This window comes from Myotis yumanensis, unplaced genomic scaffold, assembly GCF_028538775.1.
Source record: "Myotis yumanensis isolate MYYU_CA2020_CCGP unplaced genomic scaffold, mMyoYum1.0.hap1 SCAF_14, whole genome shotgun sequence".
NCBI lineage: Eukaryota > Metazoa > Chordata > Mammalia > Chiroptera > Vespertilionidae > Myotis > Myotis yumanensis.
Window position 1 is genome coordinate 44,305,515 of NW_027223765.1, and position 19,856 is coordinate 44,325,370.

At 40.5% G+C, this 19,856-nt stretch overlaps 1 protein-coding gene across 1 annotated transcript; it reads left to right on the plus strand.

Annotated features, from left to right (window-relative positions):
- The first annotated feature begins 2,667 nt into the window (after positions 1 to 2,667).
- PDE12 (phosphodiesterase 12) lies at positions 2,668 to 14,393 on the plus strand. Its single transcript, XM_070390829.1, is given in 4 exon segments — positions 2,668 to 4,067; positions 5,327 to 5,405; positions 5,909 to 6,021; positions 6,023 to 14,393. Coding segments are annotated over 4 exon segments (1,818 nt in total). The 5' UTR covers positions 2,668 to 2,771; the 3' UTR covers positions 6,353 to 14,393.
- The last annotated feature ends 5,463 nt before the right edge of the window (positions 14,394 to 19,856 follow it).

Sequence of the window (19,856 nt, forward strand, 5' to 3'; positions counted from 1 at the left end):
ATATGCTATGTTTTATATTATGCATTGTTTATATCAAAATTAAAAAAGGGATTACAGGAAAAATAAGTGAGTTCATATGTTTAAGAGTTCTTAATGAAGCTAAACTGCAATAGGTTTCACCTAAGTTCTTTGATTGAATTTCTTCAAACTAATTTTTTGATTATTGTTATATATTAACATTATACCTTATACTAAATGATTTGGCTACTTCATATATTATATATACGATGCAATACAGTATAGTATTATCTATACTAATAATAGAGGAATATGCAAATTGTCTGGGACACTGTCACAGTAACAGTAACAACCAAACAGCAGGCTGCATGGGGCAACAAGGCCCGCAGAGGGGTTAGTGAGGGACGACCAAACAACTGAACAACAGGCTGCATGGGGCAACCAGGCCAGCAGCGGGGGCAGTTGGGAGTGACCAGGCCAGCAGGGGGGGCAGTTAGGGGCAACCAGGCCGGCAGAGAGGGGCAGTTTGGGGCGACCAAACTGGCAGAGGGGGGCAGTTGGGGGCGACTATGCCGGCAGGCGGGGCAGTTGGGGCAACCAGGCCAGCAGAGGGTGCAGTTGGGGGCAACCAGGCCAGCAGGGGGGGCAGTTAGGAGCAATCAGGCCGGCAGGCAGGTGAGCATTTAGGAGCCAGTGGTCCCAGATTGTGAGAGGCAGTCAGACATCCCCCGAGGGGTCCCAGATTGGAAAGGGTGCAGGCTGGGCTGAGGGGAACCCCCCCCATGCATGATTTTGTGCACCGGGCCTCTAGTATAATATATAATGTCATCATTATAAATTATACAATTACCAGTAATAGTTAATATGAAATGTAGTAAAATATAAGAAAGAAATAGCATTGTTGGTGGTAGTGTAAATTGGTGCAGCCAATGGAGGCATTGGTTTCTGGCGTCCATTCCTTCTGCACCTGGCCCAGCCTTTGGGCCCGGCGACCGTCGCCTCCTCTCCTGAGCCCGCCGGGGCCTTTGGTCCGGGGCTGGGACGGGAAACCGGGGCTGGGTGGCAGTGAACGTGGCCCCTTTCCCAGAGGGGCCAAGGGCCAGCAGCTCCCTTCTCGGGGCTGGCGACCAACCTCCTGCGGTCCCTCCCCTGGCCAGCCAACCTCCCGTGGTCCTTCCCCTACCCCCGTGCACGAATTCGTGCACCGGGCCTCTGGTATATTCATACATATTTGTGTATGCATATGAGTCAGGGGTAGAAAGATTACTTTGTTCACTATAGGCGTATTTTAATCTTTTAAAAAATAAACGAAAAAAAGTATGACGCCTCAAGACATCTGTCTCAAAACCAAGATTAATACTGTTACAGGAATAAATTAGATCAGCCTGCTTGAAGGAAAGTTACAGTTTCTAGTAGGGTGTTTCTCTTTAAATAAGTTGATTTAAGATAGAGTTCTGCAAAGTTGCACGAAGGAAAGTGCTGGGGACCAGAAAAATGCCATGTTAATATCGCTACATGTGGGTGCTCTACACGGGAGGACTAGGACTTATTTTCTTTCTTCCGTAGGTCGGCCAGTTGATGCAATGTATTGAGGTTTATCCCTATCTTGTACCCCTGCACAACCGATAGGTCCTATACCGTCAGTCAGTATGCAGTCACCTGCCAAATGCTCGGGCGGGCAGGGGAGGGCAGGAACAGAAATTTCCAATGGCTGCAAAATTCAGCCTCCTTTTAGCACACAGTTCAGTTTCTTTTCCTCACGGTAAGCCAGGGGGGAAGGTAAGGTTTATTACTAAACACCCAATAGCCATTCTACTTGTAGCATAAGGTAGCATATACAAATAGACCATTTGTTCAGAAAAAAAGACTTCTCACTTGGTTCTTTGAATCTTCAAGGGCTTCCCCATTACCCCCCCCCCCCCCCCCCCCGTGAATTAGTCACAGAATAACAATTATATTAAACACACAAAATCACTGCTTCTTGAAATACTTTCTGCATTTGGCTTTCAGTGAAGCCACACTTAGCTCTCCTCACTCGCTGGTTCTTCTCAGTCTCCTGTCCTTTACTCGGCAATGTCTGCGTGACCTTAAACAGGTAACATCATCTCTCCGGCCTCCCACCTGAAGGAGACGTTTTTAGCAAAGTCATCGCGCACTAAGTGAGAACTGCTATATATTGTTCATTGTTATCAACTACCACAAAGCTCGGCTCCGCGCGTCGGCGCTGGCCCGGCCTGAGGCGACCCCACCGCCGCACCTCTGAAGAGGGCGAGCAGCGTCGGGAAGGCCGTGGAGAAGGTTGAGCAACGCTGGCCACGCCCGGAGCCGGACCGACTTTCCGGGCGGAGCGGCCTCGCTCTCGCGCAGTTCAGCCCAGGACGACGCGAACGGAAAGCGGGCGGTAACGGCTCTGGCGAGGCACCGCCTCCTTCCGTGAGGGGAAGGCGTGACACCGCCCAGCCACTTCCGGCGTGGCGCACCTTCCCTTCCATCCTCCAACTGCACTTTCGATAAAACCATGTAGTCTAATATTTCCCTTTGGCGCCTCTATGTGTTCTTCATTTTCCCCTCTTTAGGATTCAACTTGAAGATAAAAATTAATCTCGGAGCTATTAGACAAAGACGTGGCTACGGAAAGAAAGGGGCACGTGAGCGGCCCTCGCGAAAGTGCTTGGCAGGAGCACGTCCGCCCTCTCCTCACCGGCCGGAAGTTGCCGGACTGAATGGGCCCTCGAGCCGGCGGCGGCATCAGCTCGGCGAACACCTGAGGCTTAGCGGCCGCCGGTTGTGTCTGCCGCTGGGCCACCAGGTTCATGTGGAGGCTCCCAGGCGCCCGCGCCGCGCTTCGTGGGGTCCGCGCGGCAGTGGAGCGACACAGTCAGGCGGAGCCGGCGGTGGACTCGATGGAGCGCGCTGTAGTGCGCTGTGTGCCCTCCGAGCCGAAGCTCAGCCTGTCGTTCTCGTTGGCCGATGGCAGCCACAAGAACATGCAGCGCGACCAGAGCGAGCCGCTGGGTCGAGTCCTCAGCCGGATCGCCACCAACGCCCTTAAAGGCCACGCGAAAGCGGCCGCGGCCAAGAAGAGCCGGAAGAACCGGCCAAACGCCAGCGGCGGCGGAGCCTGTGCGGGGCCTGGGTCTGAGCAGGCGGCGGCCTGCGAGCCCGTGGTGAAGCTGTACTACCGGGAGGAGGCGGTGGCCGAAGATGTGCTCAACGTGGACGCCTGGCAGGACGGTGCGGTGCTGCAGATCGGCGATGTCAAGTACAAGGTGGAGCGCAACCCGCCCGCCTTCACCGAGCTGCAGTTGCCACGGTACATCATGGCCGGCTTCCCGGTGTGCCCCAAGCTCAGCCTCGAGTTTGGGGATCCCGCCGGCTCCCTCTTCCGCTGGTACAGGGAAGCCAAACCGGGATCGGCGGAGCCTGAGGGCGGGGGCCCCTCGTCATTGTCGCCCTCCTCGCCCAGTACTAGCTGGACGAGCACGGGCGTGGACGAGCGCGTCTACACCCCGTCCAATGCCGATATCGGGCTGCGTCTCAAGCTTCATTGCACCCCAGGCAATGGGCAGCGCTTCGGGCCCAGCCGGGAGTTGGAAAGTGTGTGTCCAGTGGAGGCTGGGCCCGGCACTTGCACCTTCGATCACCGGCATCTCTACACGAAGAAGGTGACGGACGACGCGCTCATCCGCACGGTCTCCTACAACATCCTCGCCGACACGTACGCCCAGACCGAGTTTTCGCGGACCGTCCTGTACCCGTACTGCGCTCCTTACGCCCTGGAGCTCGACTACCGTCAGAACCTGATCCAGAAGGAACTCACCGGCTACAACGCCGACCTCATCTGTTTGCAGGAGGTTGACCGCTGCGTGTTCACGGACAGCTTGGTGCCGGCCCTCGAGGCCTTTGGGCTGGAGGGCGTGTTTCGAATCAAGCAGCAGGAAGGCCTGGCTACCTTCTACCGAAAGTCCAAGTTCAGCCTCCTTAGCCAGCATGACATCTCTTTCCACGAGGCCCTGCAGTCCGACCCACTTCACAAAGAACTGCTGGAGAAATTAGTGTTGAACCCATCGGCCCAGGAGAGGGTGTTCCAGAGGTCATCTGTCCTTCAGGTAAAGCAGCTCCGCCAGTCTCTTTACACACTCATCCATGTTTAGGGTCCTGGAAAGGGAGTGTGGGTGGGGCTGCCTCTAATTGGGTGAAACCATCCAGATTTTACTGAAAGGTGTTTGCCCGTGTACCTTCAGCACGAAGGTTAACCGTCGTTCATTCATTGGGCAAGTACTTACTGAGCACTCCAGTGTGCCGGGCATGCTGCAGGTTGCCTTGAACAAGACAAACAGGGACTTTATTCGTGCTTATAACCTAGTGGGAGAGATACATGCTAACTACAAGGATAATGGGAATAGCTAATATTTCCTTACCACTTGCCAAGAACTGTTCCGACACGTTCTGAAGTACTTTAGTGTCTGACATCATGTTTTACAAAGTGCTCCATAAATACTAGCTATTATTTTAATTTTTGGTTCATAGTAATCCTGCTATTCCCATTATTTAGATATTAGCCTTCCTATTTTATAAATGGGGGAAATGGCCAAATTTACTTATCCAAGTTCATTAGTCCCTTGGTAGCTGTCCTGGGCATCAGATGGACTGTCACAGTACTCATGTTCAAGTAACCCTTATAGTAGCCTCACACCGTTACACTGCCTGCCTCTTCACTTCACTTCATTCCTCCCGTAGAGTGAGTACAATACAATATTTTGAGAGAGAGTTCACATTACTTTTATTACAGTATATGCAGTGTTATAATTGTTCTATTTTGTTATTAGTTATTGTTAACCTCTTACTGTGCCTAATTTATAAATTAAACTTTATCATAGATATGTATGTATAGGAAAACATAGTGTATATATATAGGGTTTGGTACTTTTTGTAGTCTCAGGCATCCACTGAGGATCTTAGAATATATTTCCCATGGATAAGGAGACACTACTGTATTCATAAACTTTTAGCCCTGGCAGGGTAGCTCAGTTGATTAGAGTGTCATCCTGATATGCTGAAGTTTCGGGTTCCATCCCCCGTCAGGGCACAAACAGGAATCAACCAATGAACGAATAATAAATAAGTGGAACAACAAATCAATGTGTTTCGTTTCCTCCCTACCCCTCCTTCTTCCTCCTCTCTCCTTAAAATCAATTTTAAAAAACCCACCTTTTAACAAAAGTTAAATTTCAGTTATGATTATACTTCATCAGTATGGGAAGGATATAGAATAAAATGTTATTTCATCTTATAGTCTTAGATTTTAAAAACATTCAGGAGATTGGCAGATAGCAACTGAAGTCTTAACACTTTCTGTATGTTTTAGGTTTCTGTTCTTCAGTCTACAAAGGACTCTTCTAAAAAGATATGTGTTGCTAATACCCATCTCTACTGGCATCCCAAAGGTAGGTTTTATTGGTTTTCACAAGTAACTTAAACATGGTAACTTAAGGTCAGTAAAGCTGTTTTACACAAATATATATATTTTTTCTTTAAGTTTTATTGAGATATAATTGACATACAACATTGTACAAGTTTAAGGTGTACAACACAATGACTTGATTTGCATACATTGCAAAAATGATTACCACAACAAACTTATATAAATACTAAAAAAAGGTGGGGGGTTTTTTCTTGTGATGAGAATTTTCAGGATTTATTCTCTTAACAACTTTCAAATATCGATACAGCAGTGTTAACTATACTCATGTTGTGCATTAAATCCTCAGTACTTATTTATCTTATAATTGAAAGTTTGTACCTTTTGACTACCTCTATCTAATCTTTTACACACACAAATACACATCTTGAATGTCACACAAATGCTGTAGTTTGTTTTGTTTTGTGTTTTGTTTTAACTTAAAGGCAATTTAAAAGGTACTTACATTAATGTTTTTTATATTCATAGGTGGGTACATTCGTCTTATTCAAATAGCAGTAGCCTTGGCTCACATTAGACATGTCTCATGTGATCTGTATCCTGGCATACCAGTTATATTTTGTGGGGACTTTAATAGTACCCCCATCAACAGGAATGTATCATTTTGTCATCAATGGCAACATTCCAGAGGATCATGAAGACTGGGCTTCCTATGGGGAAGAGGAACGATGCAACATGTCTCTTACCCATTTCTTGAAACTGAAAAGTGCTTGTGGTGAACCTGCTTACACAAATTATGTTGGTGGCTTTCATGGATGTCTGGATTACATTTTCATTGACTTAAATGCTTTAGAGGTTGAACAGGTGATTCCACTACCTAGTCACGAAGAAGTTACCACCCACCAGGCCTTACCTAGTGTTTCTCATCCCTCGGATCACATAGCACTTGTATGCGATTTAAAATGGAAATAGATTTGTGTTTAATGGAATTTAAGTCTGCTTTACTAAGAGATATTTAATATGAATCAAAGTTTATGTGTAACCTTCAAAGAGGAAAACTAGACACCAGGTTCTTAGTTCTTACCCTACTAGTTATGTTTTAATGTCTTCATTACATGACTTCATAATCTTTGCATAATATAGTTTCTGTACTCTTCTCCCCCCCCCCCCCCCCCCCCCCCCCTTACACTTGGAGGAAAAACAAATATATTTATGACTGGCAGGGAACATTGAATTATTGTGTACATTTTATAAATACTTTTTTTTTTAGCCTCGCTATTAAGAATTTTGTAAAATACCATTTGAATGATGCTATAATTTTTCTATCATAACATATTTCCAATTGAATCATGTTTATATAATTAGGGGGGGGGAATGCATACAAGTTAAGGTGAGAGGCCTAAGTTCTGATATGTGAGGAATAACATTAGGGCCTACCTCTACCTCAATTTGGTTAGCAATTTAATACAACTTGAGAACTTTAACAAAAGATTAAAATATTGTTATTGCTTCTCATCTTTCATTTTTCAATTAACATAGTTTCATTCTCTTATTTTTAGGATTTTAGTTGTTAGTACAACTAAATATGGTACAAATGAACATATATCTTTTTTACTGCAGCTCATTTTAATTTTTAGGATGCAAGCACAACTTAATATTCAAAGTGAATAGCAACAAAGTCAACTTTATCCCTTTGTCTTTAAGTACTCTTGCCCATGAAAAGTGTTCATAAATTAACAGAAAGTGACCATGTGATATTAGAAAATACTGCACAATACATTATGAGAAACTGCTGACTGATGTGGGCTTTAAATTTTGGATGAACTATTGAGCATTTCTGTTAGAAGTATTTTTGAAATTATTGGTTTTACAAATAGAAAAGGGAGTAGTGGGGCTTTTGAAGATCTTGGAAATAAACATCCTTTTATAGGCTTGAGCATTACAATTTGAGTTGCAGGTAAACATATATATAATTTATATACTGTAAAAAAATTTTTAATATGAAGCCAAACTTTCTAAAATTAGAAATTACAGTTTTACTGAATGGTATCTGGCCTAGAGTGGTAACCAAGCTTTTCTAACTCAATTATCACCATACCTAATTTGTAATACTTTAGCTGTTGTTTTTTTTTGATGTTTGGGAAAACTGAAATGTTATCTCATTTCTGCATTTAATTTCCAGCTTAGATATTAAAAGCCCATCCACTTCGAGAAGAGCTCTTTCCACAGTTGTGAGAGCTTTTGCTCCAAATTCTTTCATTTTTTTTCATCTTAAACCCAACACTGTAAGAACTTTACTCTTGATAAAGTAGCCTATACTTTCATATTCTGCTCACTAGCCATTGTATTTTTAACTCTTTGTTTAGTAAGTTTGAGAATGAGAGGGTTTTACATGCACTTTAGATTGAACTTTGAAGTACTTAAAAGTACTTGAGGGGGGAAATTAAGGTAGCAGTTTCTTGGGATCTTTTTTAGAAAAAGCTGTAAATGAAAAATTGATGTTACCAAATTGTGCTTTCCTAAATAACATTTTTGAGAGCATTTTAACATCAGTTTACAAATACATAAATATTAAAGCCAGAAGCTGATTCTTTTGAAAAAACTTTTTTTTTTTTTTAAATTTGGTTTTGGTCTGCCTTCAAACAAAGATGTTGACAGGGTCTTACAATAACTTGAGAGAAAACAAAAAGCTTCTAAGTGAAAAGTTGAGAAATACTTTGAAAGAAAAAATTATAACATGATATACTCATGCCCAAGAGAAAAACATATAGGTCCTATTGAACTCTGGTCAGAAAAACTCTAAACACTTATAAAACATTCCACATCTGGAATCTTTAAATTTTTTATTTGCTGACTAAACAGTGTGATCAGATTGTATATAAGCATTTCAGAGTAATTGAATATAGAATATTATAAAGTGCCACATACTCTGATTAAATCTTCAGTATACAGTTATGTTAGTATAATTGGGAGTTCAAAGGTAGGGAACACTAAGAAAACTGAATAAATATCATACCAAAATTTCCTTATATTCCAGTTAGAATAAAGCATCATTCAGAAATGTTTGTGTTTAAAGCCATCTTTGTGACTGAATTTTTCAATTATATTTGGATTTTTAGTACATTTAATTTTAATAAAATATGGAAAGTCTAACTCTATGGTGAACCACGTTTTAAGATGTCATTAGTTCTTGCTGTAGGAATTAACATTCTAAAGTTTTATATTGATTATAAATGACTAAGAGTATATAGAACACATCCTGTTCTTGAACTTTGGCACAGTTGCTACTTTAGTATACACTGGTAATTCATAATTCATTAGCAAACATTCCTGGCTATAATACAATGTTCTTTAAAATTCTGAATACTAATATCTGTTGTTTCAAATTTCCAAGAGTTTCACTGGGTGATGACTTTTCTGAAAGAATTAAGACCTGATTATCATCAGAATGTGGTGATTTCAGACTGGAAGTAGATCTCTGAGGAACATACTATAAGAGAGAGAGGGTCCAAAGAATACTACTGTGGTAAGAGCTCCTGGTGGAAACTGACACTTTTAGCTCTCATATTCTCCAGCTATGAAATACAGGCAGAAGTTCCCTACAAACTAGTTTGAGACAAAACCAAAACTCATACATATTGAAGGGTAAAAGTTTGCACTACTAGTTTATCACAAGACCCACATGGCAACTCAATAGGGAAAATCTTTCCTCTAAAAAATTAGAGTCAACACTGGTTTTCTAAACATCCCAAAACATTTTGAAATATATATATTTTATTGATTTCAGAGAGGAAGGGAGAGGGAGAGATAGAAATATCATTGATGAGACAGAATTATTGATTGGCTGCCTCCTGTATGCCCCCTACTGGGGATCAAGTCTGAAACCAGCACCCTTCAGGCCACAGGCCAACTCTATCCACTGAGCCAAAACAGCTAGGACCAAAAACATTTTGTTTAAAAATTTTTAATATTTTGCTCAATAGTACTAGAAGGAAATACTATCTAGATTTCGTTTGGGAGATGAAATAATTCAAGAGCTTTAACTGATTTGGGTAATATTCCAGTGCATAAAGCCTCGCTTTATGTGAAAGTCCATGCTTTAATTTTATTGAAGGTATTAGAGCTGTTTTGGGGTGGTTTTTGAAGCACTAAATTTAGAATAACAATACATTCTGAGATGACAGTACCAAAGCATTTTCAAAAAACATATTTTTATTGATTTCAGAAAGGAAGAGAGAGGGAGAAAGAAATAGAAACATCAATGATGAGAATCATTGATCGGCTGCCTTCTGTTCCTCCCCCACCCCCCTCCCACTGGGGATGGAACCTGGGCCCCGACTGGGAATCTGACTGTGACCTGGTTCATAGGTCAACACTTAATCACTGAGCCACCACAGCCGGGCAAAAGCATTTCTTTTAATTGAAGTGAAATTCACATAAAACCAACCATTTTAATGTGATTCCATTGCATTCAGTATAATCATGATGTGGTGTGGTGCAACCACCATCTCTAGTTCTAAAACAGTTTCATCACCTCTAAAGGGAACCCTTTATCCATTAAGCAGTCACTTCCTACCCCTCCAGCCTTGGCAACTACTAATCTGTTTTCTGCCTCAATGGATTTCCCTATTCTGGATATTTCATATAAATGGAATCATATAATATGTGACCTTTTGTGTCTGGTTTCTTTTACTTAGCACAATGTTTTTAAGGCTAATCCATGTTGTGTCAGTACTTCATTCCTTTGTATGGCTGAATAATATTCCATTGTATGGTTATGCCACACTTTATTTATCCAAATGGACATTTGGCTTGTTTCCACCTTTTGGCTATTTTGTGAATAATGCTGCTGTGAACATTTGTGTATAAGTTTTGTCTGGGCATGTTTTAAATTCTTTCAGTTATGTAACTAAGAGTGGTTGTGGGGCCATATGGTAATTGCATTTAACTTTTTAAGAAGCTGCCAAAATGTTTTCCACAGTGGCCACACAATTTTACATTCCCACCAGCAATGTATGAGTTTCAATTCCTCCATATCCTTACCAACTTATTTTACATTTTAAAAAATTTAGTTGTGGAAGTGGATGTGAGGTGGCATCTCTACCAATGCATTTTAAACTTGCTTAGTCCAATCAATTATGTTGTCGCAGTCATGAACTAGATTATTCACAATGGATTATACAACCTTCTATATTTTTTCCAGAGAGCTCATCATCTTCAGCAATTCCTACTTTTATAAGCTTGTGTCAAGCTAGAAAGGTCAGTCTTGTTGCTTCTTTTAAAAAGATTTGGGGAGAGAAACATTACACACATACACACACACACACACACAACCCCAAAGCCCTGGAGTGTAAAATAAATTAGAAAGAATTAGAAGTCTATGATAAAAACAACAAAAAAAGTGGGTCTACAGTGATTTCAGAGAATTTGCTTACTAATGTTGGCTTTTAAATGCTTTAGCCATGTTCCACTGTTACCCACCACTCTTAAAATCCCAATTTAGGTACAGAGTAGCAGCAGATGGCATGAATGCCTAAACACTAATATCTGAGAAAACTGAGCTGTCTATGGCTGAATATACCTTACCAAGTTGTAACACATAATCATAAAAAGAGACTAAACTTTGATTTTTAAAAACCTTACATTTTGAAAAAAAACCTTAAACTCAAAATAAACTTTAAAAAAAATTGAACTAATGACTTTAAAAATTATAATATGCCCGGCTGGTGTGGCTCAGTTGGTTGAGCGTCAACCTATGAACCAGGAGGTCATGGTTTAATTCCTGATCAGCGCACTTGCCCAGGTTGCGGGCTCCATCCCCGGTAGGGGGCGTGCAGGAGGCAGCTGATCAATGATTATTGATGTTCCTCTCTCTCCCTTTCTTCTCTAAAAATCAATAAAAAAATAATTTTTAAAAATTATAAGATGTTCTATTTCAGGATTAATTTATCAGTATACAAGTCCTTTTTCTATTATGGTTTTTGCTTTAAATTCTTTTTTTTTTTTTTTAATATATTTTTATTGGTTTTAGAGAGGAAGGGAGAGGGAGAGATAGAAACATCAATGATGAGAGAGAACCATTCATCAGCTGCCTCCTGCATGCCCATAGCTCCATACTGGGGAATAAGCCCACAATCCGGGCATGTGCCATACCAGGAATCCAACCATGACCCCTGGGTTCATAGCTGGACACTCAACCATTGAGCCATGCCAACTGGGCTGCTTTAAATTCTATTTAAATAGGACAAAAAGCTATCATAGCTGTTTTTATTTCTTGTTTGTCTTGTAAAAATTTGTTATATTGTGAATAGAATATTTTTTCCATTTTATTGCAAGCTAGTTATTTGCAATTCAGAACTTTTTGTATTTTTATAGCCAGTTATATTACCAGGTTCCCTGGGTAATTAGAATAGTTTGTGTGGGGTTTTTTTCAATTTTATTTTATAGATTTCACTTGAGTCTTTAGCAATAAAGGAGAGAGAATTTATCTCTTTCCAAATATTTATACCAATCATTTTATTTTATTGCTATGCTGTTATTTGTTGAATTATAGATTCATGCTTTGGGCATGATTTTAATGGAAGTGGCTTTAGAATTATTTTTATTTTTTGCTAACTTGTCCTTTATCATTTAGATATTTTTTATTTGAGGATTTTTTTATTTTCATTTTTTTAATATTTATGAATTTTCACAATTTTCTGGATGTGGTTTAATCATAACAAGTCTATTAGTGATGATCACGTAGTGATGTTTTCTTTTTTTAATTTGTTAATGGAAATGATTTCTCTTATAGATTTCCCAATATTGAACCATCCTTGTACTTCTATAATAAATTCTACTTGGTCAAAGCATAAAAAAACACAAAAACTATAATATGGAAAAAATATTATTTTAAGTTAGCCATCTTCACAGTGTATTGAATCATATTGAAGCCAGGTGTTAAAATTAACATTTTCTATATAAATGATAGTCTTTAAATTGCAGATCTTAAAAATACTAAATCTTTTTGTTCAGTTGGCTGAAACCCCTCAATATAACTAGTAATTAACAGATGGATTCATTCTGCTAACAAAATCCATGTTCAGTCCTAGCCAGTTTTACTTACTGGATAGAGCATCAGCCTGCGGACTGAAGGGTCCTGGGTTCGAATCCAGTCAAGGGCACGAACCTCAGTTGCAGGCTCCTCCCTGGCCTTGGTGGGGGCTCGTGCAGGAGGCAACCAATTGATGTTTTTCTCTCACATCAATATTTCTCTGTCTTTCCCTCTCTTCCACTCTCTAAAAATCAATGGAAAAATAGCCTCAATTTTCAAACTGAATCATCTCTACCTTCTGTCCATTTTGCATTCATTGTATGTCAAAGGGTTTATATAATGCAATCCATTTTGCCCAGTTCTCACTTTAATGATATCCTAGAATGTTACTGTATTAAAATATTCCTCGTTTTCATTTTTGCTGATTTCATCTCATTTTGTTCTATAATTGAAAATGGTTAAGTAGGGAATTGGATAGGCTTTATTTAGTTGGCTTTCTTATATTGGATGAGCAATATACAGACTTTTCAAAGTATAGCCTATAATCTTTATTTCCCCAGTGGAATAGTTTGAAGAAATGGTGTATCCATGGATACATTTACAAACAGCTGGCCCTTAGAAAATCTGAGTGAAGTAAAGCGTTTTAAAGGATATAAAACCAAAGACTATTTCTGAAGCTGTAGAATGTTTAAGTATTGCAAATAACATTATTACATTACTGTTTATTACATGCCTAAAGAAATCTAGCTTTTTGCTACCTGGCTTGTGTCCTTTTTCTTCTAAATGAAAGAACCCCATTTATGCTTTGGCTTTTCAATCCAGAATTGATCTAATTTCTCTTTAAGGGCTTTGTGTCCCTGCATATCAACTGAATTGGCAAGGATTGGCCCCCAAAAGAAACCCCATACTCATCAATTTATCAATTGATGGATATTTGGATTGCTTCTACTTTTTGGCTTCTATGAATAATGCTGTACATTTGTGTACAAGTTTTTGATTGGACATATGTTTTAATTTCTCTTGGACATATATTTAAAAGTAGAATTTCTGGACCATATGGAAAATGTTTAACCTTTTAAGGAACTGCCACACTTATTATTCCAAAGCAGCTGCACCATTTTGCATTCCCGCCAGCAATGTATGAAGAAGGTTCCAGTTTTCCACATCACCACCACCTTACCTTTTGATTACAGCTATCCTTATATGAAGCAGCACTTCACTATGGTTTTAATTTGCATTTCCCTCATGGCTAATGATGTTCAGCATCTTTTTTATGTGCTTATTGGCCAGTTGTATATCTTTGGAGCTCATTTTAAAAACTGAATTGTGGACATGCAGATGGCCAATAGAGACATGAAAAAATGCTCAACATCATTAATCATCAGAGTTGCAAATTAAAACTACAATAAGATATTACCTCACACCTGCCAGAATGGCTACCGTTAATAAATCAATAAACAAGTGCTGGTGAGAATGTGGAGAAAAGGAAACACTAGTACCCTGCTGGTGGGAATGCAGATTGGTGTAGCCACTATGGAAATCAGTATGGAATTCACTCAAAAAATTAAAAATGGACCTACCGTTTGACCCAGTGATCCCACTTCTAAAAGATATCCCAAGAAGCCAAAAACACCAATCAGAAAGAATACATGCACCCCTATGTTCAAAGCTTTATTTACAATAGCCAAGATCTGGAAACAACCCAAGTGCCCAAGAGTAGATGAGTGGATAAAAAAGCTGTGGTACATTTACACAATGAAATACTATGCAGCTGTAAAAAAGGATGTCTTGCCCTTTGCGACAGCATGAATGGACCTGGAGAATATTATCTTGAGTAAAATAAGCCAGTCAGAGAAAGACAAATATCACATGATCTCACAAGTGGAATCTAATGAACATAATAAACTGACAGACAAAATAGGTCCAGAGGCATGGAACAGACTGACATATCTCAGAGGGGAGTGAAGGGAAGGGGGGGGGGGGGACAGCGGAGATGAGAAGAGATTACAAAGAACTTATATACATATATTCATAACCAGTGGCCTGGGAGAAGGGGGGAGGGTAATTAGGGGACATCTGTAATACTGTCAACAATAAAAAATAAAAATTGGGTTGTTGTTATTTTTATATTTAGCAGCCTGCCCGCCCCCCCCCCCCCCCCCCCCCAGCTTTTAAATCATTATCCCTCATCTCTTTCAGAGCTATCTGGGAGGCAAACCTGGCTTAATACACATCCCTAATTAGTGTCACTCAACCCAGCCTAAAAAAAAGAACCATGGCCAGCAAAGTACTAGCCAGTTCCTGAGAGCCAGCTCCCTGCCTGCAGATGGCAGTGCTAAGCCCCATGATCCCAACTGAGTGCTTAGATGACCAATATAATTTAAAGCAGTGATGGCGAACCTATGACACGCGTGTCAGAGGTGACACGCGAACTCATTTTTTGTTGTTGATTTTTCTTTGTTAAATGGCATTTAAATATATAAAATAAATATCAAAAATATAAATCTTTGTTTTACTATGGTTGCAAATATCAAAAAAATTCTATATGTGACACGGCACCAGAGTTAAGTTTGGGTTTTTCAAAATGCTGACACGCCGAGCTCAAAAGGTTCGCCATCACTGATTAAAGCATACAATGAGAACAGTGCAGAAGTCCCTGGCAAGCTCAGTAAGGCAGGGCCCTGACTCAACTGTTCTATGAAATACAAGACTGCCCAGCCAGCATGGCTGGAGCGTCCACCTATGAACCAGGAGGTCACGGTTTGATTCAGGGCACATTGCCCAGTTGCAGGTTGAATCCCCAATGTGGGGCGTGCAGGAGGCAGCCGATCAATGATTCTCTCTCATCATTGATTAATGTTTCTCTCCCTCCCCATTCCTCTCTGAAATAAAAAAAATTATATATATATATAAAATAGCCCTAGCTGGTTTGGCTCAGTGAATAGAGCACTGGCCTGCAGATTGAAGAATCCCAGGTTTGATTCTGGTCAAGGGCACATGCCTGGGTTGCAGGTTCAATCCCCAGTAGGGGGCATACAGGAGGCAGCCAATCAATGATTCTCTCTCAGCATTGATGTTTCTCTCTTCTCACTCCCTCTCTGAAATCAAAATACAAAGAACCTTGTAGGCATCTATTTACTAGTACAGCTGCCTTAATTATTCTTTACCTGAGTCCAGATTGTTGCTTTTGCTATTGTTGATTTCTCACAATCTTTGTTACTAGAATATAACCATTTAAGCATTTTATAGTTTGTGAAAATAACTAAGGTAAAGGGATATTTGCCTAAAAGTAACACAGCAAGAAACAAAAGCAGCCAAGTAACCTTCTGGTAGTGGTAACTTCCTTTAAGTTAGGCACCTGAATGACATGCCACAATGTATATGCTAAGAAAAATTTATCAAGAATCCACTTGGGGGGGAGCGGCTGGGGGGGAATGGGGAGATAACCACACATTTCTAATACCTTAATCAAAAAAAAAAAAAAAGAATCCACTTGTGCTTAAATGACTCTCAGTAGTAAATTTTAGAACCAAGTTCTAAATCAATTTGATATTTATATTAATACAGCCTTTAAAGTAAAATATTTAGATGATCGTAATGAGATTAAGAATGTAAAGCTAATATTTCATTCCTAACATTTTCCTAAAAATAACTAAGCAGATTATAAACAAATCCTGTATGGGAAGAGTTCTTGGTGTTCCCAACACTAACTGCTGCACCTTGAAAAAGGTAAACTGCTGGTAGTAGACTATTTCTAATCACTTACTCAGAATTCAACCTTCTGAATAGGTAATCAGACTCTGGACCTGGTTAATTCTTCCCTATAACAGATCTTCAGATAATGTTCTTGCATATTTACCAATCATTTACTCTTTATTACTCAATATAAGTTTTCATATTAATTCTACCAGTTGGTAACTCATATTTACATTAAAGAAACATCTAACATGACACCAGAAAGCATAAGCACTTGTTTTCCAGTGATGTCAAAAGTGACTTTCAGTCCTAGCTGGTTTGGCTCAGTGAATAGAGCGTCAGCCTGTGGACTGAAAGGTCCTGGGTTCGATTCTGGTCAAGGGCACATGCCCGGGTTGCAGGCTTTATCCCCGGTAGGAGGCATGCAGGGGACAGCCGATCAATGATTCTCTCTCATCACTGATGTTTCTCTCTCTCTCTCTCTCTCTCCCCCTCTCTAAAATCAATAAAAATATATTTAAAGTAACAAAAAAAATAATAAGAAATATGTTAAGAAAAAAATGTCACTTTCACCTCCATGACCAAGAACCAGAAATCCACATTTAAGAGTTTGTTCCGGGATTTCTTATTTCTGGTCCTGCATATAAGAAGCTTGAAAGTTGCCACTCTGTCCTAACAAGAAGTAAAAACTCAACAGACTGAAACATCAACAATATTCTTAGATCCAAAAGAGAAATGTCACAGGGCAAACCAGTGCCCACCCACCCCCCCAAACTGTAGAGACAAACAGGTGAACAGAGTCACAACTTAAAGGAGCAGAAATCTCTGTGGGAACCAGTGGCAGGTAGGGAAACCTGAACTGTAATTAAGGAATTGCTGGAGGCTCAGTGTGGACAATTGAAAGTTAAAATTCCAAGGGAACCCAGTCATCAGGAGGAAGGAGGGGGTCACACTTGTGAGTTTTACTTCTTGGATTTCTGCCAACTTCTTAGAGAATATTGGAGAAAAATTCCCTCATGCTTCCAGCAGGGGGAGGGAGAAAGGAATCATCCTATATAATAAAAGCCTAACATGCTAAGTGTCCAACCTTCGACCGGTCACTATGACACACACTGACCACCAGGGGGCAGATGCTCCAACTGGAAGGTTAGCTTGCTGCTGGGGTCTGGCCAATCAAGACCAGGTAAGTTGGCCTGGAGCCCTCCTGTGGTCCCTCCCTGGCTGGCCCCGATCAGGACTGGGCAAGATGGCTCTGATTGGCCCGATGGGGACTGTGTGAGATGGGCCAGACATGCCCTGGAGCCTTCCCGTGTTCCCTCCCCAGCCCCGATTGTGCACTGGTGGGGTCCCTAGGCCTGGCCTGCGCCCTCTTGCAATCCGGGACCCCTTGAGAGATGTTGGAGAGCCGGTTTCTGCAGGCCAGGCCAAGGGACCCCACCGGTGCAGAAATCTGTGCACCAGGCGTCTCTAGTTTTAAATAATGCCAGAGCATCCTGTTCTAACAAGGTCTGCCCTAGTGAGAAACTAACCAGACTCTAATTTACAGGGGTTTTATCAGAGCCTAAATGACCAGCCAGCATAAGGAAATACTCAAATCCAGCCCACTTTAGCCCTCCTGTCTCACCTAATGAAGAGGAAAAAAAAATTAAGAAACATGTAAAATTCAGTCGAGACTGAGACCTACTCAGAACTATAGAATGCTTCCTCTACCTCCACACCTTACCATATCATTATGAAAGGCCTATTTATAAGAGGTCCTTTTACCTATTACTGTGGTTGGCAGACCACGGCTTGCGAGCCACATGCGGCTCTTTGGCCCCTTGAGTGTGGCTCTTCCACAAAATACCACGTGCGGGCGCGCACGTACAATGCAATTGAAACTTTGTGGCCCACGCGCAGAAGTCGGTATTTTGTGGAAGAGCCACACTCAAGGGGCCAAAGAGCTGGATGTGCCTCGCAAGCCGCGGTTTGCCAAGCCGCAGTTTGCCGACCACTGACCTAGTACATCATGTCCAACAATCAAGATTATAGGACATACTAAAAGGCAAAAAAAGTTTGCTGAGAGGAAGCATCAGAACCAGGCTCAGATATGGCAGGGATGACAGAATTACCAGACCAGGAATTTAAAATAATTATGACATTAAGGGCTCTAATGGATAGACAATATACAAGAACAGATGGGCAATGTTAGCAGAGATGAAATTTCTAAGAAAGAATAAAAAAGAAATGCCAGAGGTAAACACTGTCACCAATAGAGAATGCCTTTGGTGGGCTTATAAACAGACTAGAAAAAGCTAAGGAAAGAATCTCTGAGTTTGAGGATAACTCAACAGAAACTTCCAAAACTAAAATGCAGAGAGAAAAAAAACCCAAAAAATAAAAACAAACCCAAAACAGCAACAACAAAAAAACAGACTATCCAAGAATCGTGGGATAACTACAAAGGGTGTAACATATATGTAATAGGAATACAAGAGAACAGAATATTTGAAATGACCGAGAATTTCAAGTAAATGTCATGCACATAAAATTTAAAAACACACCAAGTAGAATGCCAAAAAACTTGTAACTATGCATATCATTTTCAAACTACAGAAAAATCAAAGAAAAAAATCCTTAATAATACAATAAACTTGTGTTTCGTGAACTCACAACTGTAAACCTACTTTTGCCCCACCCTGTATATGAACCCACTATAGAGACTTAACATACCTCTACTAGAATGGACTGATCAGGCAGGCAGAAATCAGTAGGGACATGCAATAGTTTAAATCAACACCACCAACCATCAACTGGCTAAACCTGACATCTATAGCCTACATCCATGGGACACATATTCTTCTCAAGCTCACATAGAACATCCATCAAAATAGATCACATTCTGGGCCATAATCACACCTTCACAAATTTAAAAGAAATCACAGTGTATACTCTCAGACCACAATGGAATCATAGAAGAAACCAAAAACAGAAAGCTGGGAAAATCTCCAAACACTTAAGACATTAAACAACACACTTCTAAATAAGACACAAACAAGGTTAGAGAAATTTGAAAATGTTTTGAAATAAAAACAACTTATCAAATTTTGTGGGATGTAGTGAAAGAAGTGCTTAGAAGGGAATTTATAGCATTGAATTTATATACAGGTTTCCTCCACTATCTGAAAGGAGAGTTCCTACGAAACCTTTCACAAGCTGAAATGGCATAGTGAAGAGTATCCCCTGCTTTCTGATAGTTCGTGCTCCACCGCTTTGCTTTACAAAAGACCTACATTAGTAAGGTAAGGTAATGATGGCTTTCTTCGTAAAAGCAAAAAACCTCTTTGGATTTTCTGGCTTAACAAAAACAAGTAATAATGTAGGTCTTCTGTTAAAATCTAAGTGGCATGACATCAAATTCTGGAAAGCAGGAGATAGCTGTATTAGAATCAAAAAACATCAGCTAAGCTTTCACCTTAGGAAATGAGAAAATGAGGAGCAAACTAAATCCAACCTAAGCAAAGAAACAATAAACCAAGAGTAGAAATCAATGAAACTGAAAACAGAAAATCAAGAGAGAAAGTCAACTAAACCAAAAGCTGTTTTTTTTAAAAGACGAATAAAACTGATGAGCCTCCAGTCTAAGAGGACACACATTAGAAATGAAAGCTGGGACATCACTAGATGCCATGGACTTTAAAATAAAGTTTGATCTCAGTAAATGTTATGAAACTTCACCATGTGATGTAATTCTGTACATATGCTAAG